The following is a 23,775-nucleotide window of genomic DNA, read 5'->3' on the forward strand; positions in this document are numbered from 1 at the left end:
GAAAAAGAGTAGAAGCGTTGTAAGAGAAGGAGAAGGAAGGGGAAGTATTTGTCTCCGAACTTCTATCTTCCCCTCTCCTTTGAAATTGGATATCTGTCACTATGATCCTGTATCTTTTTCTTTTGCAGGTATCATTGTAATCAATGCTCGTATCGCTGTCACCGGGCAGACCAGCTCAGCAGCCACAAGCTACGACACCAGGGCAAGTCGCTCATCTGTGAGGTGTGCGGCTTCGCCTGCAAGCGCAAGTACGAACTGCAGAAGCACATGCAAGTGAAGCATTCGAAGGACTATCAGATACCCCTCTACCAATGCCAGTACTGCAACTACCAGACAAGGTACAAGCAGGCGCTGCTGAACCACGAGAACTGCAAGCACACCAAACACAAGGAGTTCCGCTGTGCCCTGTGCTCCTACAAGACATTCAGCAACACCAGCCTCTTCTTTCACAAGAGAAAGGTCCATGGCTATGTGCCAGGAGACAAAGAGTGGCTGGAGAACTATGCCAAGGAGGAGATGGCCATGAACTCCACCCACATACTTTTGGGGTACAGTGACGTGAACTTGACTCTTTCGACCTCGGTCTCGGCCAGGACAGAAACGATTGCGGCAACTTCGAGGAGCGAAGCCTGGCAAAAGAAGAATTTGGTTGTTGTGGAGGAGCAGGATAAGGTGTACCAACGTGCCTTTGGGGCCCCTCTCTTTGGGCAAGAGCTCTCAGAACCTGGAGAGGCAGCGCAAAACGGTGCCGGTCCACAAGAATCGGGACAGTTGCAGCAGCACCTCGAGTATCCTGCCCCTGTAGGTCAGGGGGTTGTGCCCGACACCATGGACCCGGGTGAAGCGGGCACGGAAATCAGCTGCGATATGGAGAGGGAGTTGCAGAAAAGCCTGGGTGAAAGTGGCTCGCAACTGGAGGAGGTACTTGAAGCACAGCTGGAGTTTCATAATACCCCGTCAGATGAAGTAGCGAAGCAGCTTTCTGGCTCCCAGCTGCCAATCCTGGATTCCTGGGGACCTTGTGATACTGGAACCATATACAGGGACTTTGGACTTAACCCTGGGGTTGATGTACAGGCTGACGATGGCAATGATGAGGCTGACATTGGAGACCACTGTGAGGATGAGGAAGGTGGTGGTGGTGGGGACCACATCATAGTGAACAGAGAAGAAGTAGGGCACAGTGTCGATGTCTTTGCTGATGAAGATCAGCACCATAGTTATGAGCTTCCGGGTAAAAAGGAAACCATCGGTGGATCCACCCAGCTGGAAACTGACGCATCCACGAGCGTCAGGACTGATGAGAGCTGGATTGGTGTGGTCGAGCCTCGTGTGACCCAGCCCGGTAACGGAAACCAGGGAGTGGCTGAATTCCGGCATGTCGAAACAGAGAGGCCGGTCAGCCTTGACCCCGCAGGCAGTCACCCCGAAAGTCAGGAGCAGGTGCAGCTCTCCCAGTCCGAATCGGAGATAAAGGCTCTGCGGAAGCAGGACAAGCAGCAGGCGCAGGCCCTGGTCTTGGAGGGAAGAGTGCAGATGTTGGTGGTGCAAACTGACGCCCAGGTGTTCAAGTGCGAGAGGTGCTCCTACGTCACCAGGAAAGAGAAAGCCATGGTCCTTCATACAAAGTCCGGCTGCCAGAACAAGAAGTCACCCCTCGTATGCACTGCCTGTGGGGCCACTTTTAAGCAGCAGCGAGGACTCAATACCCACCTGCAAAAGAAATGCCCTATTATCATAAAGAAACACAAGCTTTATGTGCGGCAAGCAACAGTTATAGATTCCAGGATCGGGCTGGATGGAGAGAAGGAGCAAGGCCCTGAGCCAGAAGAGAAGAAAGTGAGAGCGGTACCCAAGAGAAAAGGCAAACGAGTTGATGCTGATGGAAATGAGAGGCAGGAGGTGAGCCCAGATTCTGTTAGACCTGATCAGCCGCTCACCAAAGTATTGGCGGATTGTGGAGTGGCAGATTGTGAAGAGCCCTCCGTCTGTGGGCCAGAGCGAGACCCTGCAGAAGGGGAACTCTTGGATGCTTGCGAGGGGGAGGAAGCTGGATTCTTCACGGAGGAGGCATTGGATGGTCCCCCGGTACACAGCGAGACTTCCCCGTCGACCCGGAGGGACCTGTCACCGGTGCCGGCGGATCTGAATGAGGAATCCCAGCAGGAGTCAGGGGCGTGGAAATTCCGGTGTGAACGGGGCAAATTCTGTTGTGCCTCGTGCCCTTTCGTTTGTTCCAGTGAGTCGGATATTGTCGGACACGTGGCTGTTTGCTGCCCTGCACCCCTCAAGCTGCCTTGCGGATTCTGTGAGTTGCTCTTCCGCTCCGAGAGGGCACTGAGGAACCACCAAGCCATCAAGCACACTGAGGAGGAGGAGCTTTCCGAGCAGAGTGACTCGGATGAGCTGGAGAAAGGGTCGTCCAGCGAGGACGAGGGAAGCCAAGGCTCGGGAGAGGGCGACAACCCGGAGAACAGCGGCAGCTCCGAGATGGAGGGCAGCCCCAAGCAGAGGCGCTTCTTCTGCCCCTCGTGCCCCTTCAGCTGCTACCAGGAGCGGGCCTTGGACACCCATAAGAAGAAGGGCTGCATGAAGCCTGGCGAGCTGCAGTGCAGCCTCTGCTCGTTTGTCTGCAAGTCCGCCACGGCCCTCAAGCACCACACCCGCCTGCACGGCAAGAAATGCTGCCGCAAGAGGCCACGGCTGAGCTGCCAGCTGTGCCCCTTCACCTGCAAGCAGGCCAGGTGCCTGAAGCAGCACGTGGCCATCAAGCACGACGGTGTCAAGCCTTACAAGTGCCGCTACTGCAACTTCAGCACAACCCGACGCTACCGCCTGGACGCCCACGAGTCCCTGCACACGGGGGTGGGCCGGCTGACCTGCGACGCCTGCCAGCAGACGTTCGGCACCGGCTCCAAGCTGCGCATCCACAAGCTGCGGGTCCACGAGAAGCGGCCCACCCACTTCTGCGCCCTGTGCGACTACAGCGGCTACAACCAGAACGACATCACCCGGCACGTGAGCAGCTGCCACGCCGGCGAGCCCAGCGCCGCCTGCGGGCGCTGTGAGGCCCGCTTCAGCTCGGAGGGCGCCCTCAAGCAGCACTGCCTGCGGCGGCACGAGGAGAAGGTCTGCCACGGGTGCCCCTCCTGCGTCTTCGCCTGCTACAGCGAGTCCACCCTCCGGAGCCACGTCCAGCGGCAGCACCCTCAGCTGGAGTGCTCGGCCTGCAAGGAGCGTTTCGAGCGGCGGGACCAGCTAGAGGAGCACAAGAAGGTTCACTTCAGCCACCACTGCCAGCACTGCAGCTTCGCCACCCGGGAGCGGCAGCAGCTTATCCAGCACCTGCTGGACGCTCACGAGGCGGAGGACGGGGCCGAGGCCGAGGGGGGCAAGCCCTTCCGCTGCCCCTTCTGTGACTTCGCCTGCCGCCACCAGATGGTGTTCGACTACCACATGAAGGCCCACGGAGGCACGCGCTTGTACAAATGCACCGACTGTGACTACACCACCAAGAACCGGCAGAAGATCACCTGGCACATCCGCATTCACACCGGCGAGAAACCTTACAAGTGTCACCTCTGCAGCTACGCCTGCGCAGACCCATCACGCTTGAAGGTGAGTAGGTTTTAGGTACACCGGCGTGTGCACCACACGTTATTTCGCAGCGAGTCCCATTCACCCATTACCCCTGTGCTCGCTGACCAACATCGACTCCCCTGTCTGGCCATGCCTCAGTTTTAAAATCTTCATGCTTTTTTTTCAAACCCTTTCATGTCCTTCACCCACCTTTCTGTCTCTGTGATGTCCTCCAGCCACACAACCCTCCCAAAGCCCTGTGCTCCTTTAATTCCGGCCTCCTGCACATTCCCAATTTCCACTGTCTCCCTGACAGTCGTGCCTTCAGCTGCCAGGACTCTAAGCTGTGGAATTCCTCCCCATTAACCTCTTTGCCCTCTCTACATCTCTCTCAACTTTTAACTCGCAGCTTTAAACTAACCCCTTTGGTCAAGCTTTTGGTTGCCTACCCAGATATCTCCTTGTGAAACTCGGTATCAAATTTGACATCACTCCTATGGAGTGAGGGGCTTAGGATGTTGTACTATGTTAAAGGTGCTATATAAATGCAAGCTGCCCTTGTAACAATGATAACAGGGGCAATAAAGCAAGGGGGTGGGTTTCTTTCACAAAGATTGAACAGTCTGGGGCTCCTCTCTAACATGGAGAAAGCTAAGGGATGACCTGATCTCTAAAATTGCAAAAAGATTTGTTGGGATACATGTGGAGATGATGGGTGTTAGTTTTAACACTGGTGTAAGGTTGTTACAGCTAATTCCTCAACTTATTGACCCCGATTTGCGACTGTACACAGACCCAGTACAGGTATGAGTAGCTTGTCTTAATTATCCGGTAAGTTTACTAAGTAATAAACACATAGGCACAAAGAAAATGGTTATAGTTAAGAATGGCAATATGATACAGCTGGTTGAGACTGCAGAAGCTCAGTTGCTGTGGGACTGTTTCTTAATATGACCTATTGACCAAAGTGATCTCCCTTTCTTGACGTGTTCTATTGACAGAAATCATCTCTTCTGTCTTGTCTTCTGGCTGTGTGCTGAGGGTCTCAAGATTCAACCTTTTTTACAAAAACAAAACACTCTGGATGCTGGAAATTTGAAATGAAAACAGAAAATACTGGAAAACCTCAGCAGGTCTGGTAGCAACTGTGGAGCAAGAATCTGAGTTAACATTTCGAATCCAATAAGACTGTTCTTCGGAACTGGAGAGAGGTAGAAATGTGATAGGTTTTATACTGTCAAAAAAGGGGTGGAGGGGCAGGTGGAGCAAAATAGAAGGTAGGGATAGGTTAGAGGGCAGGAGAGTTTAAATGACAGAGACGTCATGGATTAGAAGACAAAGGGAGTGGTAATGATAGTATTAAAGACTAAAGCTTGGGTCCAGAGTTGGTATCAATGGCAAGATGTTAATGCTCCACCTGCCCCCGTCCCCTTTTTCAACAGCATATAACCCACCAACAGCATAAAACCCATTGTCAGTTCTGAAGAACTGGATTTGAAATGTTAACTCTGTTTCTCTCTCCACAGATCTGCCAGACCTGCCAAGTTCTACCTTTTATACCCTTTTCTAGGCCTGGCCTTATACCATATAAGGTGATTGATGAGGGTAAAATGTCATCTTTAGTCATCCTGATTGCATTGCTGTAAGCTCAACATTCCCTTACCTTAACTGTTATTTACAAAGGTTGTTACATGACAGAAATGTCTTTCAAACCCCTTCTAATTTTATCCATAAAGCTGCACAATTTTACTAACCAACTTTTTTAAAAAAATCCTTTCATGGGCTGTGGGTGTCACTGGCACGGCCAGTATCTGTTGCCCATCCCTAATTGCCCTCTGAAATGAATGACTTGCACAGCCATTTCAGAGGGCAGTCAAGATTCAATCACATTGCTGTGGGTCTGGAGCCACATGTGGGCCAGACCAGGTAAGGACGGCAGATTTCCTCCTCTACAGCAATCGAGGATAGTTTCATGGTCACCGTTACTGAGACTCGCCTTTTATACTGAATTGGGGGCCTGCGGTCGTCTTGCCTTTCGGGGTCATGTCTTCTGTGCAGCAGTCCTGGGCTGGAATCACGGAGTGGTGTGCACGCAGCTGCACTTTGGATATGGTGCCTGGCGTGAGGAAGCGATGAGCTGACGGCGTGGCGGGCAAATCAGGGGCCTCCCGTCATCGAAACGGCATGTTTCCCAGGGGAAGCATGATTAATGAGGCGGGATTGGGACGATATGGTGTGAAAAGCCACCATGTTCTTTTGTCTGCCTGCCCACTACCGCACTTAGTGCAAACCTGGGACGATTCCACCCAAAGAAATAATGGATGCATTTGAGCAGATGCTTTGCACCTGACTTCACTTGTAGTCGACACGAATAACATCCCAGAAATAATTGTGAATCGGGAGGTGAAAGGGAGGGAGGAACTTAAAACAATTACAATCACCAGGGAAAGGATACTGAGAAAATTATTAGAACTAAAAGCTGACAAGTCCCCTGATGAATTTCATCCTGGGGTCTTAAAGAAGTGGCTGCTGAGAGAGTAGGTGCATTAGTTTTAATGTTCCAAAATTCCCTAGATTTTGGAAAGGTCCCATTAGATTGGAAAATAGCGAATGCAACACCTCTATTCAAGATACGGGGGAAGACAGAAAACAGGAAACTACAGGCCAGTTAGCTTAACATCTGCCATAAGGAAAAGGATGGAATCTTTTATTAAGGAGGTTATAGCCCTGGGGCACTTAGAAAATCTCAATGCAATCAGGCAGGGTCAACATGGTTTTGTGAAAGAGAAATCATGTTTGACTAATTTATTAGAGTTCTTTGAGGAAATAACAAGCAACGTGGATAAAGGGGAACCTATGGATGTGCTGTACTTACATTTCCAGAAGGCATTTGACAAGGTGCCACATCAAAGGTTACTACACAAAATAAGAGCTCATGGTGTCAGGGATAGAGGATTGGTTAGCTAACTGGAAACAGAGTAGGGATAAATGGGTCATTTTCAGGTTGGGAAGATGTAATGATTGGAGTGCCACAGGGATCAGTGCTGGGGCCTTAACTATTTGCAATATATATAAATGACTTGGAGGAAAGGACTGAATGAATATAGGGTTATTAGACCAGGTCGTTCAGTGTATTTAAGACCGAGATAGATCGGTTCTTGATTGGTAAGGGGATCAAAGGTTATGGGGAGAATGGGGTTGAGAAACTTATCAGCCATGATTGAATGGCGGAGCAGACTCGATGGGCCGAATGGCCTAATTTCTGCTCCTAGGTCTTATGGTTGCTAAATTTGCTGATGACACAAAAGCAAGTAGGTTGTGAAGGGGACATATGGAGTTTGCAAAGGGATATGGGTTAAGTGAGTGAGCAAAAATTTGGTAGATGGAGAATCATGTGGAAAAGTGTGAACTTGTCCACTTTAGCAGGAAGAATAGAAAAGCAGTATACCGCTTAAATGGAGAGTGATTGCAAAACTCTGGCACAGAGGGATCTGGGTGTCCTGGTACATGAATCACAAAAAGTTAGTCTGCAGGTACGGCAAGTGATTAGGAAAGCAAATGGAATGTTGTCACTTATTGCAAAGGGAATGGAATATAAGAGTAGGAAGGTTTTGCAGGGCTTTGGTGAGACCACATCTGAAGTACTGTGAATAGGTTTGATCTCCTTATTTAAGAAAGGATATAAATGCATTAGAAGCAGGTCAGAGAAGATTCACTTGACTGATTCCTGGGAAGAAGGGGTTGTCTTAAGAGGAAAGGTTGGACAAGTTGGTCCTATATCCATTGGAGTTTAGAAAGAGATGATCCAAGTGAAACATAAGATACTGAGGGGTCTGGACAGGGTAGATGCTGAAAGAATGTTTCCCCTTGTAGGAGAGACTAGAACTAGGGGATAGAGTTTAAAAATAAGGGGTCTCCCATTTAAGATGGAGATGAGAAATTAACTTCATCAATCTCTGTTATTTCATCAAAAAACACAATCAAATCAGTTAAACATGATTTGCCCTTAACACATTCGTGCTGGCTTTCCTTAATTAATCCATATTTGGCCCAGTGACTGTTAATTTTGTCCTGGATTATCAATTCCCACCACTGAGGTTAAGCTGACTTGCTTGTAGTTGCTGACCTTATCCTTACACACTTTTTAGGAACAAGGGTGTAATATTAGCAATTCCTCAATCCTCTGGCATCAGGAGGATTGTAAGTTTATGACCAGTGTCTCTGCACTTTCCACCTTCCCTCAGTCTTCTTGGATGCATCTGATCTGGGTCCTGGTGGCTTATCAACATTAAGTCGAGCCCATGTTTCTAATACTGCCACCTTATCATTTTTAGCTCATCCGATGTCACAGCCACCTCCTCTTTCACTACGACTTGGGCAGCATCTTCCTTAGTAAGGACAGATGCAAAGTATTCATTTAGAATCTCGAGCATCCCCCTCTCTTCCATGTGTAAATCCTCTTTTTGTTCCCTAATCAGCCCCATTCCTCCTGTACCTCCATTTTACTATTTATATACATATACAAGACTTTTTGATTGATTCTCTTTTCTATTAACTACCAGTCTCTTCTCATACTCCGTCTTTGCTTCTCTTATTTTTTTCCTCACTTCTCTCTGTGCTTTCTAAATTCAGCTTGGTTCCCACTTGTACTATCAACCTGACATCTGTCGTGCAGACTCTTTTCCTGCTTCATCTTCCTCTCTATCTCTTTTGTCATCCAGGGGACTCTGGCTTTGTTTGCCCTGCTTTTCCCCCCCATGGGAATGTACCTTGACTGTACGTGAACTACCTCCTCTTTAAAGACAGTTCTGTTACAGTTTTGTCTGCAGATCTTTGGTTCCACTTTGCCTGCAAACCCAAACCCCTAAAAGCAAGGCATGGGAGAGGTGTGTGCACAAGGTGCCAAACACTGGGCCTTCTGTGGGGAGGGGGTGGGGGGGAGCCAAGGCTCAACTCAAAGCTTTTGCCTTTACCGGCAGCGCACACCCACCATTGTCCCTCTCGGGTGGCCGCCTCGTGCCTCAATGCGCTCGCAACGAGCGTGCCGTGGATACTCCACCATGGCACAAAGTTCTGTAGAGTAAGCAGTTATCGGAGCGGGAGCCTGAGCCTGTGTGGCCATTTTGTTTTGATGGTCATGGTGCATTCTGGGTAATACACTCCACCCTTGGCCAAGCTCTTATCCTTCCCGTGCAGATGCCGGCCCACTAAAAGGCTGAAGAAGTCAAGCTGGTGGAGCAGGCTAGGGAAGCCAAGAGGAGTGGCAATTGCAACAACAGTGAGGGCCTGGGGCAGCTGGAGCTTCAGACAGTGCTGAGAGGATGCTTGCCTTACCATCTTTATAACCATCCCGGACTCCTCCTCAGCAATACAGTCTCCAAACCTCCCGGGCCCGGTGCTGGGAGGGAGGGGGGGTGGGGGGTAGAGAGAGAGAGAGAGAGAGAGAGAGGGAGTAGGAATGGGATGGAATCCTGAGACTGGGAGTGAGCCAGACACACAGACAGGCTGCTCGGCGCACACACAGACGCACGTACGCTCCACACACCCAGGCTGGGAGAGGAGAAAACCCCAGGCCAAACTCCAACTCCCACCTTCACATGAATTCCACCGAGCCCAGCTCAAAGTGTGGGCCACCAGAGGTACACAAGGTTGGTGTTAACTAGTTAAGCCCGACTCCTTACCTCGGCCCCGGTCCCCACCCCTTCCCTGGTGATCAGGATTTGGGGCCTAGTCTGTCTCTCCAGCTCAGCTTCTTAAGTGAAAATGCAAAAAAAATAAAAGTTTTATTAGTTAGCTCTGCTACGGCACTTTTTAATGGTCATTTTTATTAATTAGTCTTTAAATTATCAGTTTATTGCTTTAACATTATTTTTTTTTTAAAACCCATCTTTAATGTTGTGCCAGACCAGATCTTAGGCAGCTGCTGCTGGGTTTCTTGCTGAAGGTGAATGTGAGGCTATTAAGAGTCAGGTTGCTTTTTGGAGGGCTGGCAACAGGGATTACTTTTGTTCCAGTAGAAATGGGAACTGTTGGAAATGCTCAGCACATCTGGCGGCATCTGTGCAGAGAGAAACAGAGGTCAGTGATCCTTTGTCAGAACTAGCGCAGATTATGGACCTGAAGCATTGACTCTGTTTCTTTCTCCACAGATGCTGCCTGGCGTGCCGAGTATTTCCAGCACCTTCTGTTCACATTTCAGGTTTCGAGTATCTACAGTACTTTGCCCTCCTATTGTAATCTCTATGCTGGTTAGTTTCAATTTAAAATGAGAAAGTATTTATGACTCAAAGCCCAAGCCTACTTATATAGAGAGAAGTAACACATTATTGCAGGTGAATTGCTAATTCGCTGGAAGGTTTTGCCATTTTTAAACTTGAAAGTGAAACCAGAAGTCATGAGCCAATAGAACATCTCAGTGTTAGTGCAATATATTCTCACTTGTACAGGGGATTATTGTTTCTGGTACGTGTGTAGTTCCAAGTCTTTTACATTGCTGCCTGGATATTGCATAGGGCTAGGTTCAAAGAAGTGGAGTTGATTGCATAATATGAATGACCATGTTGTGTGTAATTGCCTGACAAAGCATTGGTTGTAAAGTTTATAATACTGAAACCTGAGCTTTTGATGGACGTTATCAACAGAGGCATAGAGTACAGAAGTCAAGAAGTTTTGCTAAACATATATAAAACAATTCCACCCCATGGTGAGTGTGGTTCCCAATTCTGGACATCTGGAGGATGTGAGGGGGAGGGTTAAGGGGGTGGGATAAGGGGCCCCGAAACAGGAAAAGCACCAGGGCCCATGATTTCTCTGCCCGTCCCTGCCTCGAAGAGCAAAGGCTGCAGCTGTTTGGGAACGCCGTCACCTCTAAGTTCCTCGCAAGTTACACACCCTCTCGATTTGAACGTGTCACCGTTCCTTCATCATTGCCGGGCCGATGTCCTGGAGCTCCCAAGTAGCACTGTGGGAGAGTGCCTTCACTACACAGACTACAATGGTTGATGAATGTGGCTACTCATCACCTACTCAAGGGCAATTAGGGATGGGTAATAAATGCTGGCCTAGCCAGCAACCCCATATCCCAGAAATAATTCATTAAGAATGTCCTGAAGCACTTTGTCAAATAATTATTCATTCGTAAGATCAGGGTGTTGCTGGCAAGGCCAATATTTAATGCCCATCCCTAACAAATTAATTTAAAAGGCTGACACTGACTTTTAAATGGGCAAATGGGGTCATCCATTTTATACAATGCCAGGTTAGGCAAGCATCAAAGAGATGAATGTCCAGTTGATGTGTTTCTGGTGTTGGTTCAAGGACCAGAGTTGACAAAGCTTTTGTTTCCCTGTTTGTTATTTAATAGGTATTAATAATATGACTAAAGAGAGTATGTTCTACCAGACAGGACCAACATTCAGAGAGGTGATTGTATTTCCTGACTGCAGAAGGAACTTAGAAACTCGCAGCCAGTGATAAAAGCACGATGCCCATTTCATTGATCTTGAAATTTTATTTTGTATTTTTAATTTTCATTCCCCTGGTGTCTCGGACAATAGTCCACTCTCAACCAATTGGCCATTTATTTCATTGCCGTCTCTGGGATCTTGCTATACAGAAATTTCTGCTGCTCCTGGTGATTTCCTGCAGCAGTGATTACGTTTCAAATATACATCATTGCCTGTAGAGCACTTTGGGAAACTCAGAAGTCTGTCTTTCTCTACACTCTGCCCATTGAACACTGCCAGAACAGTTACCACATGGGTTAGATAAAGAGTAAAGCTCCTTTTACACTGTCCCTATCAAACACTCCCAGGACAGGTACAGCATGGGGTTAGATACAGAGTAAAGCTCCCTCTACACTGTCCCCATCAAACATTCCCAGGACAGGTACAGCACGGGGTTAGATACAGAGTAAAACTCCCTCTACACTGTCCCCATCAAACACTCCCAGGACAGGTACAGCACAGGGTTAGATACAGAGTAAAGCTCCCTCTACACTGTCCCCATCAAACACTCCCAGGACAGGTACAGCACAGGGTTAGATACAGAGTAAAGCTCCCTCTACACTGTCCCCATCAAACACTCCCAGGACAGGTACAGCACGGGGTTAGATACAGAGTAAAGCTCCCTCTACACTGTCCCCATCAAACACTCCCAGGACAGGTACAGCACAGGGTTAGATACAGAGTAAAACTCCTTCTACACTGTCCCCATCAAACACTCCCAGGACAGGTACAGCACAGGGTTAGATACAGAGTAAAACTCCTTCTACACTGTCCCCATCAAACACTCCCAGGACAGGTACAGCACAGGGTTAGATACAGAGTAAAACTCCTTCTACACTGTCCCCATCAAACACTCCCAGGACAGGTACAGCACAGGGTTAGATACAGAGTAAAACTCCTTCTACATTGGTGTTTTTAAAGTCCTGATGCTGGAAACCGTCCCTCCCGCAAACCGTACCATTTCTTATTTTTCTGGGAATCAGGTCTGTTTTGTTTTATTTTTCGCCCTATGGTTTGCTGCAGTAATTTGCTGAGTCACTTCAAACTTCATTATCTCATTTGATGACTTGAAACTAATTTTGATCTGAGAATTATTAACCCACCAACCCCCCTCTCCCTGTTGGGGAATGTCACTAATTGCACATAGTTCATAATACCCACCCGGAATCATGCAAACCCATCTTTACTTGAATGTTTCGGTGCCTGTAGTAGCTGCCAGATTGATTCAGTGTAGAATCATTGTGAAACCATTCAAAAAAAGTAGTTATCTCCATTTTGACCTGCACAGCAAGTCTTGAAAAAATGCCAGGGAAATTGTAACTTACTTTAACTAGAAGTCTTTCATTTATATAGCACCTTTTGCAATCTCAGGGTATTCCAAAGCACGCTCCAGCGGTGTCCTGATCAACACTGGTCCAACAACCAACACCACCAGAAGCAGATTAACTGGACATTTGCCTCAATGCTTACCTAACCCCCACCAGAAGGGCAAAATGAGCAACTGCACTGGCTTATATAAAATCAGTAACAGGCTTTTAAACTGCTAAGTTAGGGATGGGCATAAATACATTAGGAATGACTTGCCTTGCCAGTGATGCCCACATCCTGTAAGTGAATGAATAAATAAAACAAATAATCGTTTGGTTGCACAGAACTTGAGTATTGCTGAAAGTAGACATGTTGTCAAAGCTTTTCATCTTGTACTTAGCAGGCCAAACGCCAACTTTCAAACAATCACAACCGTTTATGTTCCAGGAGAAAACTGTGCTGATTGGTTGGCAAGTCGACTGTGGTTGAAACGTTGCCACAGAGACTGCACCAGGGAGTTATTGTTTCTCGTGTTTTTTGTTTAATCCAAACAGGCACAATGCCTGGAATGTTCCTTTTTCTTGCAGAGGACAGGTCCCTGCTGATGAACCTAGCTTCTAGCAGGCGTGCATTCTGCATGGTAATACCTTGACCAATCAGACCTCACTTACCAAGACTCTCTTCTCATGCAGTATACATTGTTGCTCCCTTTGAAATTTGGTACACTTGTGTGTGTCCTGATGTGTCCAAGACGAAAAGCTTAATTTACAGTCTCTTTCTTTTCAGCAATAAATAAAACAACATCACTGTTGTAATGTAGGAAATAGGGCAGCCAATTTGTGCACAGCAAGTGCCCACAAACAGCAATGTGATCACAACCAGATAATCTGTTTTAGCGATGTTGGTCAGGACAGTGGGAAGAAGCTGCCTGACTCTTCTTTGATACAGTGGTCAGGAAATCTTTTACACCGGCCCAAGAGGGGACATGGGGGTCTCAGTTTGACACTTCACCTGAAGGGCAGCATCTCCCATCAGTCCTGGGGAATGCTCCGGCAGCACTGATGCTGATGGATTATGTGCTCAGGTCTCTAAGTGGGCTTGAACCCACAATTCTGACATGGAAGCAAGAGTACTACCACTGAATCACAGTTGACACAGAGGAGGTAAGGATGGCAAGTTTCCACCAGTCACTTGGTAGTACAGAACTTGAATATTGCTGGAAGGAGAGACAATTATTTGAAGCTTTTCACCTTGCACTCAATGGGACAAACTCAAGAATGCCAAATTTCAAATGATCACAACAGTTTATACCAAAGGAGAAAAGGGTGCTGATTGGTTGGCCAAGGCATTGCCATGGAGAAAACAGCAGGGAGCTATAAGCTCCCCAAGCTCCCGGGTAATACAAAAAAGGCACAAGGCTTGAACATAATCCTTTTAGAACCGGAGAATGGATCTTTGCATATGAATGTTTGTCATTTCTAGCAAGTGTAAATGAGCCACCTTATGAGCTCATCTAAGATCAGTTTCCCATTGCTCTTGTGGTATAAAGTGTTGTGATTATTCAAAATTTGGCATTCTTGTATTTGTACCGATGAATGCAAGATGCAATGCTTCAGCAACATGTCTCTCTTTTCAGCAATTTTCAAGTTTCCACCCTTAAATGACATTACTAATTCAGACATTACAGTCTGACAGCTTCATGGTTTTACCAATACCAACTTTTGCTTTCTACATTTCTACATACTCCCCGCAGCCCCCCCCCGCCGCCCCCCCCCCCCCCCCCCCCCCCCCCCCCCCCAACCATGACCAAATAATCTATTGGATCTTGCATGTTGAGGATTGCACATAGAAAGTAATGCGAACCCATGGAACTGTTTATCTGAAAAGTCTGGGGGGCAAATCATTAACCACAAAAACCAAACTGATATTGAAAGTTTGATCTCCCTTTCTTTACCCCACCCTGTGATCGGTGCAGCTGTGTGGAAACAATATCCCAGCAGATCCCCTTACAGGCTACAGTGGCAGTGATTGGTTTCATCTCGCTATGATGTTTGCAGGATAGTTGATGCATCAGGAAAGCCTGCCGGCTCTTTTATCTGCACGTCATTCTGTTGTCTTTGCAAAGAAAACAAGTGGGGGATAAAGGACTTCCGATTGCATTGCCCCATATCACATCCCCTGGAAACACCTCAAAGCGTTAAACAGTGCCATCGTGAATTTTAGTTAAGCACTGTAGTTATGTAGGTGGCCGTTTACATAGAGTTACATAAAATGACACAGAAGAACAGTATTTACAGCACAGAAACTGACCACTTGGCTCATGCCAGCGTTTATGCCAAACGTTCATCTCCCACCCTACGTAATCTCTCTCAATCTGCATATCCTTCTATTTCTTTCCCCTTTGTATTTAACCAATTTCCACTTTAACGGCATCTGTGCCATCACCTCAACTGCTTCTTCTGATAGGAAGTTCCACAGTTAGGTTCGCTTTGAATTCTTGAATGTGGGCATCGCTGGTTAGGCCAGCATTTATTGCCCATCCCTATTTGCCCTCGAGACTGTTGCAGTCCATGTGGTGTAGGTACACCCGCAGTGCTGTTAGGGATGGAGCTCCAGGATTTTGACCCAGTGATGATGAAGTGATGGTGATCCAGTTCCAAGCCAGGATGGTGTTTGACTTGGAGGGGAACTTGCAGGAAGGGTTGCCAACTCTCACAAATGGCCGGGAGTCACCCCAGAATCAGCCTCAATCTCCCGGAGGCCAAACAAAGCATCCTGGGATAATGAAACAAAAATAACTGGAAAAACTCAGCAGATCTGACAGCATCTGCGGAGAGGAACACAGTTAACGTTTAGTTCATCAGAACTAAGGAAATATAGATATGGGGTGAAATATAAGCTGGTTGAGGGGGTGGGATAGGTAGAGCTGGATAGAGAGCCAGTGATAGGTGGAGGCAAAGAAGAGATTGCCAAAGATGTCATAGACAAAAGGACAAAGATGTTGACAGTGGTGATATTAGCTAAAGGATGTGCTAATGGTGACATTAAGGGTAGAAAGCAGGACGAGCAAGTGGCAGCCCTAGTGGGGGTGGGGTAGGGGGAAGGGATCGAAATAGGCTAAAAGGTGGAGATAAAACAATGGATGGAAAAAAATATATTTAACAATGTATTAAAAAAAATGTTTAATTATTGGAAAAGGGGGGATCGGAAAGGGAGTGGGGCTGGAGAAGAGACTTCATGATCTGAAGTTGTTAAACTCAGTGTTAAGTCCGGAAGGCTGTAAAGTGCCTAGTTGGAAGATGAGGTGCTGTTCCTCCAGTTTGCGTGATCTTCACTGGAACATTGCAGCAGGCCAAGGACGGACATGTGGGCATGAGAGCAGGGTGGTGTCTTGAAATGGCAAGAGACAGACGGGTCTGGGTCATGCTTGCGGACAGACCGAAGGTGTTCCGCAAAGCGGTCACCCAGTCTGCGTTTGGTCTCTCTAGTGTAGAGGAAACCGCATTGGGAGTAGCAGGTGCAATAGACTAAATTGAGGGAAGTGCAAGTGAAGTCCTGCTTCTCTTGAAAGGAGTGTTTGGGCCCTTGGACAGTGAAGAGGGGGGAAGTAAAGGGGCAGGTGTTGCACCTTCTGCGGTTGCATGGGTAAGTGCCGTGGGAGGGGGTTGAGGTATCGGGACCGATGGAGGAGTGGACCAGGGTGTCCCGGAGGGAATGGTCCCTATGGAATACCGCCAGGGCGGGTGAAGGGAAGATGTATTTGGTGGTGGCATCATGTTGGAAATGGCGGAGGATGATCCTTTGAATTCGGAGGCTGGTGGGGTGAAAAGTGAGGACGGGGACCCTCTCATGGTTCTGGGAGGGAGAGAAAGGTGCGAGGGCAGATGCGTGGGAGATGGGCTGGACATAGTTGAGGGCCCTGTCAACCACCGTAGGTGGAAAACCTTGGTTAAGGAAGACATGTCAGAGGAACTGTTTTTGAAAGTGTCATCATCACAACACTTGTGACGGAGGTGAAGGAACTGAAATGGGATGGAGTCCTCCAGGAAGCAGGATGTGAGGAGCTGTAGTCGAGTAGCTGTGGGAGTTGGTGGACTTGTAATGAATATTGGTGGACAGTCTATCACCAGAAATTGAGACAGAGAGGTCTAGGAAGGGAAGTGTCAGTGATGGAACATGTGAAAAAAATGGAGGGGTGGAAATTGGAAGCAAAATTAATAAATTTTTCCAGGTCCAGTTGAGAGCATGAAGCAGCACAGAAGCAGTCATCAATGTGCAGGAGAAAGAGTTGTGGGAGGGGGCCTGAGTAGGACTGGAACAAGGGATGTTCCACATACCCCATAAAGAGACAGGCATAACTGGGGCCCATGCGGATACCCATAGCCGCACCTTTTATTTGGAGAAAGTGAGACGGGTTTAAGGTGAAATTGTTCAGTGAGAGAACAAGTTCAGCCAGACGGAGGAGAGTGGTGGTGGATGGGGATTGTTCGGGCCTCTGTTCGAGGAAGAAGCGGAAAGCCATCAGACCATCCTGGTGGGGGATGGAGGTATAGAGGGATTGGACGTCCATGGTGAAGAGGCGGTTGGGGCCAGGGAACTGGAACTTGTTGATATGATTGACGTCATGCCAACAGTTCTCAATGAAAAGATCAAGAGCTGGTAAGAATCCAGAGGGAGGGATCCAGGTGGGGGGAGAATATTGGAGGCGGGCAAAAGGATCCATTGAACGGGGAGAAGACTCCTGCCCAAAGAAGTGAGCACGAAGATAAGGACGGCGGAAGAAGAGTTCACCATCGTGCCGAGCCTGAAATTCATTGAGGTGAGGGCGTAAGGGTATGAAACTGAGTCTTTTGCTGAGCACTGAACGTTCAGCATCAGAGAAGGGAAGGTCAGAGGGTATGGTGAATACACAGCTGGGGCTTCGACTGAAAGACATGATGGGGTCAGAGGGACGGGCAGGTGGAGGGTCCTGGATGGGCCTTGGTGTCGAGTTGTTGAAGCTTGCGTTCCTTTGCACCTGAAAGAAAGAGACAAAGTTCCTTGTTGAGGCGTCGGATGAAACGAAGAACAAAATGAAACTGGGGGCAAGAACAGCTTAGAAATAGGGTGAGTCGGTGGATAATGTCTGGGATAATGTCAGCTCCCGTCAACAGCGGCCAGGGCCGGCCGCCAGCCAATCACAGCCCGTAGTAGGGTACCACCCGACCCTCCAGACAGCCAGGACCAATTGATAGCCAATCACAGCTCATGCTTATGTGCCAGCTGACCTTTCCTACCCCAGGCACCTACTTCCCCCACCCACAGAAAAGTCCGACTGGTGTCGGAGGAGGCCACTTGACTGGAAAAAGCCGAACAGCCTGCAGGTCACCTGAGGAGTGCTCCACGTCAGTTGTGGCAATGCCCACTCGGGCTGCAGGGCTGGAGGAAAGGGCACTGATTATAGCCAAGGGTAGGCTCAGCTTAGACTTGGCGGATTCTGGTATTGTGATTAATCTTATCGATGTTATTGATTAGTGTTGGATTGAATAGGTGGTGACCAGGCAAGCGGACAGTGGTACGCTACGGATTTCCGTTCCCTGGGAGCAACTGGAAGGGGAAGGAATTGTTCAGACTCAGTAGTGGAATTTAGTGGAGGCAGGTTTGTTCCCTGTCACTCAGTGTCACACCCGATCAGTGTTCACAGCCGATGGAAACAGCCAGTGTGACTCGCGACCAGCTTGCCAGAAAAACTCGAGGGTGCAGAGCCTGTAGCTGCTTTCCACTGCATCTTTGTAGTTGCTGATCTCACATATATTACATTGAATTATATAAAAATATACAGCACAGAAAGAGGCCACTTGGCTCAACTAGTCTTTGCCATGACTTCATTTCCACCGACGTCTCCCAGAAAATGTCCAGCTGTTGTTTGTAACCCTACTTGCAATTGGTAGTGTTCCCATGCATCTGCTGCCCTTGTCCTTCTAGGTGGTAGAAGTCGTGGGTTTGGGAGGTTCTCTCTAAGGAGCCTTGGCGAATTGCTGCAGTGCATCTTATAGATGGTACACACTGTTGCCACTGTGCGTCAGTGATGAAGAAAATGGATGGGCCAACAATCATGTGGACTGCTTTGTCTTGCATAGTTTTGAGCTTCTTGAGAGCAGTGCTGATCCAGGCAAGTGGAGAGTATTCCATCACATTCCCAACTTGTGCCTTATAAATGATACATAGACTCTCGGGTGTCAGGAGGTGAATTACTTGCTACAGAATTCCCAGCCTCTGATCTGTTCTTGTAGTCAGAGTATTAATATTGCTGGTCCAGTTCACTCTGGTCAATGGCAAACCCCCAGGATGTTGATGGGGCACAGTAAGATTCCACAAATTTAACTTTAGATGAGAGGTGATGTTGGCTGGCACTTTGGGAGAACTTGCTTCATTGAATAGTGTCGTGGGATCTTCAAGATCCACTGGAAAAATCCAGTCTAACAACAAAGCTCTCCCTCAGCAGTAAGCAGAAAAGCTAACCTAGATTTTGTACTCCAATCTCCACAACCTACTAACTTGGAAGCAGGAGAGTATTATCCATTGAGCCACACCTGTTTTTGTGTGGCATCTTTTTTGCAGAAGCCCACTTTTGATGTTTTGCCAGTATTACTGGATTTATTGAGCATACTATCAACAATGTACTATGGAACGATCCACCAATAAACTTCAGAACTGTCTGATCCACTCCTTATGTATATTAATTTATCCTCTCAAGCAGCTCTCACCGTCAGTACCTGACTGGTATCAAGCCCCAGTTATACAGTAACTGACCTGTCCCCAATAGTGCCTTTCCCCAGTGTTATACAGTGACAGGCCTGTCCCCAATAGTACCATTCCCCAGTGTGATACAGTGACAGACCTGCCCCCACCAGTACTGTACCCCAGTGTTATACAGTGACAGACCTGTCCCCACCAGTACTGTATCCCAGTGTTATACAGTGACAGACCTGTCCCCACCAGTACTGTACCCCAGTGTTATACAGTGACAGACCTGCTCCCACCAGTACTGTACCCCAGTGTTATACAGTGACAGACCCATCCCCACCAGTACTGTATCCCAATGTTATACAGTGACAGACCTGCCCCCACCAGTACTGTACCCCAGTGTTATACAGTGACAGACCTGTCCCCACCAGTACTGTATCCCAGTGTTATACAGTGACAGACCTGCCCCCACCAGTACTGTACCCCAGTGTTATACAGTGACAGACCTGTCCCCACCAGTACTGTATCCCAGTGTTATACAGTGACAGACCTGCCCCCACCAGTACTGTACCCCAGTGTTATACAGTGACAGACCTGTCCCCACCAGTACTGTATCCCAGTGTTATACAGTGACAGACCTGCCCCCACCAGTACTGTACCCCAGTGTTATACAGTGACAGACCCATCCCCAATAGTACTGTTCCCCAGTGTTATACAGTGACAGACCTGCCCCCACCAGTACTGTACACCAGTGTTATACAGTGACAGACCTGTCCCCACTAGTACTGTACCCCAGTGTTATACAGTGACAGACCTGTCCCCACCAGTACTGTACCCCACTGTTATACAGTGACAGACCTGTCCCCAATAGTACCGTTCCCCAGTGTTATACAGTGACAGACCTGCCCCCACTAGTACTGTACCCCAGTGTTATACAGTGACAGACCTGCCCCCACCAGTACTGTACACCAGTGTTATACAGTGACAGACCTGTCCCCACTAGTACTGTACCACAGTGTTATACAGTGACAGACCTGTCCCCACCAGTACTGTACCCCAGTGTTATACAGTGACAGACCTGCCCCCACCAGTACTGTACCCCAGTGTTATACAGTAACAGACCTGTCCCCAATAGTACCGTTCCCCAGTGTTATACAGTGACAGACCTGCCCCCACTAGTACTGTACCCCAGTGTTATACAGTGACAGACCCATCCCCACCAGTACTGTACCCCAGTGTTATACAGTGACAGACCCGTCCCCACCAGCACTGTACCCCAGTGTTATACAGTGACAGACCTGCCCCCCCCAGTACTGTACCCCAGCGTTATACAGTGAGAGACCTGTCCCCACCAGTACTGTACCCCAGTGTTATACAGTGACAGACCCGTCCCCACCAGCACTGTACCCCAGTGTTATACAGTGACAGACCTGCCCCCCCCAGTACTGTACCCCAGTGTTATACAGTGACAGACCCATCCCCACCAGTACTGTACCCCAGTGTTATACAGTGACAGACCTGCCCCCACCAGTACTGTACCCCAGTGTTATACAGTGACAGACCTGCCCCCACCAGTACTGTACCCCAGTGTTATACAGTAACAGACCTGTCCTCACCAGTACTGTACCCGTGTTATACAGTGACAGACCTGTCCCCACCAGTACTGTACCCGTGTTATACAGTGACAGACCTGCCCCCACCAGTACTGTACCCCAGTGTTATACAGTGACAGACCTGCCCCCACCAGTACTGTACCCCAGTGTTATACAGTGACAGACCTGCCCCCACCAGTACTGTACCCCAGTGTTATACAGTAACAGACCTGTCCTCACCAGTACTGTACCCGTGTTATACAGTGACAGACCTGTCCCCACCAGTACTGTACCATAGTTATTTAACAACTCAAAATTCAACAGGTATCACACACACACACAATCTAGTATTGATTGCCTCTAAACTTTCCACAGTTCAAGTAGCCAGATTCATGCTCCCACTGTTACACCAGTGTCCATGTAATAAGACTAATGGCTTAGTTTGGGAGGATGTTTGTGGCTGCACGTTCGCCAAATTTTTTCTCTGTCCTTCAGTACCACATGCGGATCCACCAAGAGGAGAGAAAGTACCTGTGCCCAGAGTGTGGCTACAAGTGCAAGTGGATTAACCAGCTCAAGTACCACATGACAAAACACACAGGTAAGACGTGGCCAGAGTACGGTGTCAGATCACAAGGAATGTACTATTTGTTAGTCAGGGAGCACCCCACAATAGCTGTGCTGGTTAAAGGAATGGGCAGTTAAGTGGATCCCTGTAGGGGCGAGGGTCATATGTTCTACAAGTGGTATCTTTGCAATCCAATGGTGTTTCCACCAGGCTTCCCGTATGTTTATAGTGACAGACTGGGACCGGCTATCCCAAGTGTTCAGATTAACAAAACCGGGAACTCCTGTTACTGTCACTCTCTGAATGCCAAACATCGCCTCTAGTTAAGTATGGGGCTGCAGTTAACTGGATTAGTGTGTACAGTCTGTTGTTTGCAAGGCTAAATGGGTTCGTGCATTTAGTTAAATATAGAGGTAACCCAGCTAGTTTGTAAGGTTAATACAGTTGGCTGCCTGGCAAGCTAGGCTAGTGACTCGTTAAATATTGGGATGAATGTGGTAACCTGATTAGGGTATCTGGTCTCAGTAAATATTGGCCTCAGTAGGAAGGTCAGTGTCCCTGGTTAGGGTGTCTGGTTAATAATGTTGGACTCGGTAACCTCCTCAGTACGCCCAGTTAATGGCAACAATCTTGTTCACAGGTGCCAAGCCTTACCAGTGCGATGAGTGTGATTACTGCACCAATCGTGCAGATGCCCTGCGGACCCACAAGGAGACCAGGCACAAAGAGACTCGGAGCTTCATCTGTGAGCAGTGTGGGAAGGGCTTCAAGACTCGCTTCCTCCTGAAGACTCACCTGAAGAAGCACAGTGAGGCCAAGCCGTACGTCTGCAGCGTGTGCTGCCGTGGCTTCCGCTGGCAGGCAGGCCTGCGCCACCACTATCTCACCCACACCAACGAGCACCCCTTCTTCTGCCGCCACTGCAGCTACAAGGCCAAGCAGAAGTTCCAGGTGGTCAAGCACATCCAGCGCCACCACCCCCTGAAAGCTGTGGGCGACCCGGGCGAGGGGGTGGGCAAGGTGCAGGTGAGCCATGCCCTGTGCCCGCGTGACAGCAGAGATGGGAAGCCGCAGCCAGCCCACCCCCACAGCTCCGCTGGTACCGACAGCCTGACTGCCAGCTCTTAGTTAATGGAAGGGTTTGGTGTCTTCAGGAGGCAAGTGACAACCACGAGTGGGGCTGGTCCACACTGCCTGGCGTTACGATGTATAATTCAGAGGGTGCTGCATTGACCAGGGATGCGAGTGTGCGTGCGCGCATGATCGGCCTTCTATTAATGCAGAGAACCCCCAAAAAAAATAACGGACCAGGAACTCTCTATTTTAAAGGAAAATTGGCGCTTTTGAATTGTATCTGTTGAAACTCTCACCCTTCCTGGGGTCGAGGAGAGAACTCCTGCGACAATATCTCTTTGGAAAAAGGGCTGGTGCCTTTAACTGGAGAAATAACACGCAGGCACGCAACCCAAACCAGAGAAACACGACCTCTCGCAGCATCATTGCGGCATTCCAGGGTGGATTGCTGCACTGCCCGTGTCCCGACCAGAAGATTCCGGAAGGCAGGGAGAAGGATGCGGGTTTCCCAAAGAGAAAGAAGGGTAACAGCTCGTGGCAAAGAGACTCGATAATCAACCTCTCTGGCTGTATTTATTTCTTGTTACATGGTGATTGAGGAAATTTGTTGAGCAACCGAGCTTCAATCCGCTGTCGGACACGATTGCTTAACTATAAGTGAAATAGTATGGATCTCGCACTATTGACCGAGCAGTATAATGGAAGGTTGGTGTTAATATGTTTACAAGACGTGACGTTGAAGTTGGGCAATATAGGAACGCTGGGGGTAGAATGCACGGAAATTAGAAAAGCCAATTCCGAATGGACTTTACACTGGGGAATTTTATCTACCCGATTCTACAGGAGTCCTGGTGGCAGGAATTCCACCCCACCCACCCACCCCCCCACAACCCACCACCCCTTTTTATTTGTCACAATGCATGTGTTATGCACAGCAATTGCCAGAACAACCCAGAGAAACAGAACAGGGCCAGATATAACCAGGGGAAAATGTTGTGTGCAACACTGTGTTCACTGAGTGAGGCAGACGACTCGGGGAGAGAGCAAGCTGAGCCAGGATCCCCTTTCTTTAACACTAAGCTCCTGCACGGCAAGGATTCAGTTCTGTTTTGGCACGATTGCTGTCTTACCTGCTTTTTCCTCCCCTAATTATTAATGCTTCCCTCCTTATTTCCACGTGCAGTATTTTTAGAGGACCTTTGGTTTCTCTAGGGCTCTTGGAGAAAGGAGTATTCTGAGTACTGCCAGAAGGTTTGTTATTACACACAGCATACAGTGCAGAAGCAGACCAGTCAGCCCAGTCGGTCCATGCTGGTGTTAGTGCATCACGCGATCCTCCTCCCAATCGAATTCATCTCCTCCTAGCAGCATATCCTCCTAACGCAGTCTTTATTCTAGTTTCTTTGGCACAGCCATCGTTCCC

The 23,775-nt window shown here is 48.4% G+C and overlaps 1 protein-coding gene across 4 annotated transcripts in view; it reads left to right on the forward strand.

The window, feature by feature from the left end:
- Positions 1-23,211, forward strand: part of znf142 (zinc finger protein 142) — a 48,497-nt gene extending 25,286 nt beyond the window's left edge. For 3 of the 4 annotated variants that reach the window (XM_041200631.1, XM_041200630.1, XM_041200634.1), the window contains 4 exons: positions 129-3,618; positions 9,729-9,827; positions 21,206-21,311; positions 21,919-23,211. In XM_041200631.1, the coding sequence (XP_041056565.1) occupies positions 129-3,618; positions 9,729-9,827; positions 21,206-21,311; positions 21,919-22,406 (4,183 nt within the window). In that variant the 3' untranslated portion in view covers positions 22,407-23,211. The remainder of the gene's footprint in view (positions 1-128; positions 3,619-9,728; positions 9,828-21,205; positions 21,312-21,918) is intronic. The other variant, XM_041200632.1, reaches the window with a different exon arrangement.
- The last annotated feature ends 564 nt before the right edge of the window (positions 23,212-23,775 follow it).

Source organism: Carcharodon carcharias, chromosome 12 (genome assembly GCF_017639515.1).
Source record: "Carcharodon carcharias isolate sCarCar2 chromosome 12, sCarCar2.pri, whole genome shotgun sequence".
Classification (NCBI taxonomy): Eukaryota; Metazoa; Chordata; class Chondrichthyes; order Lamniformes; family Lamnidae; genus Carcharodon; species Carcharodon carcharias.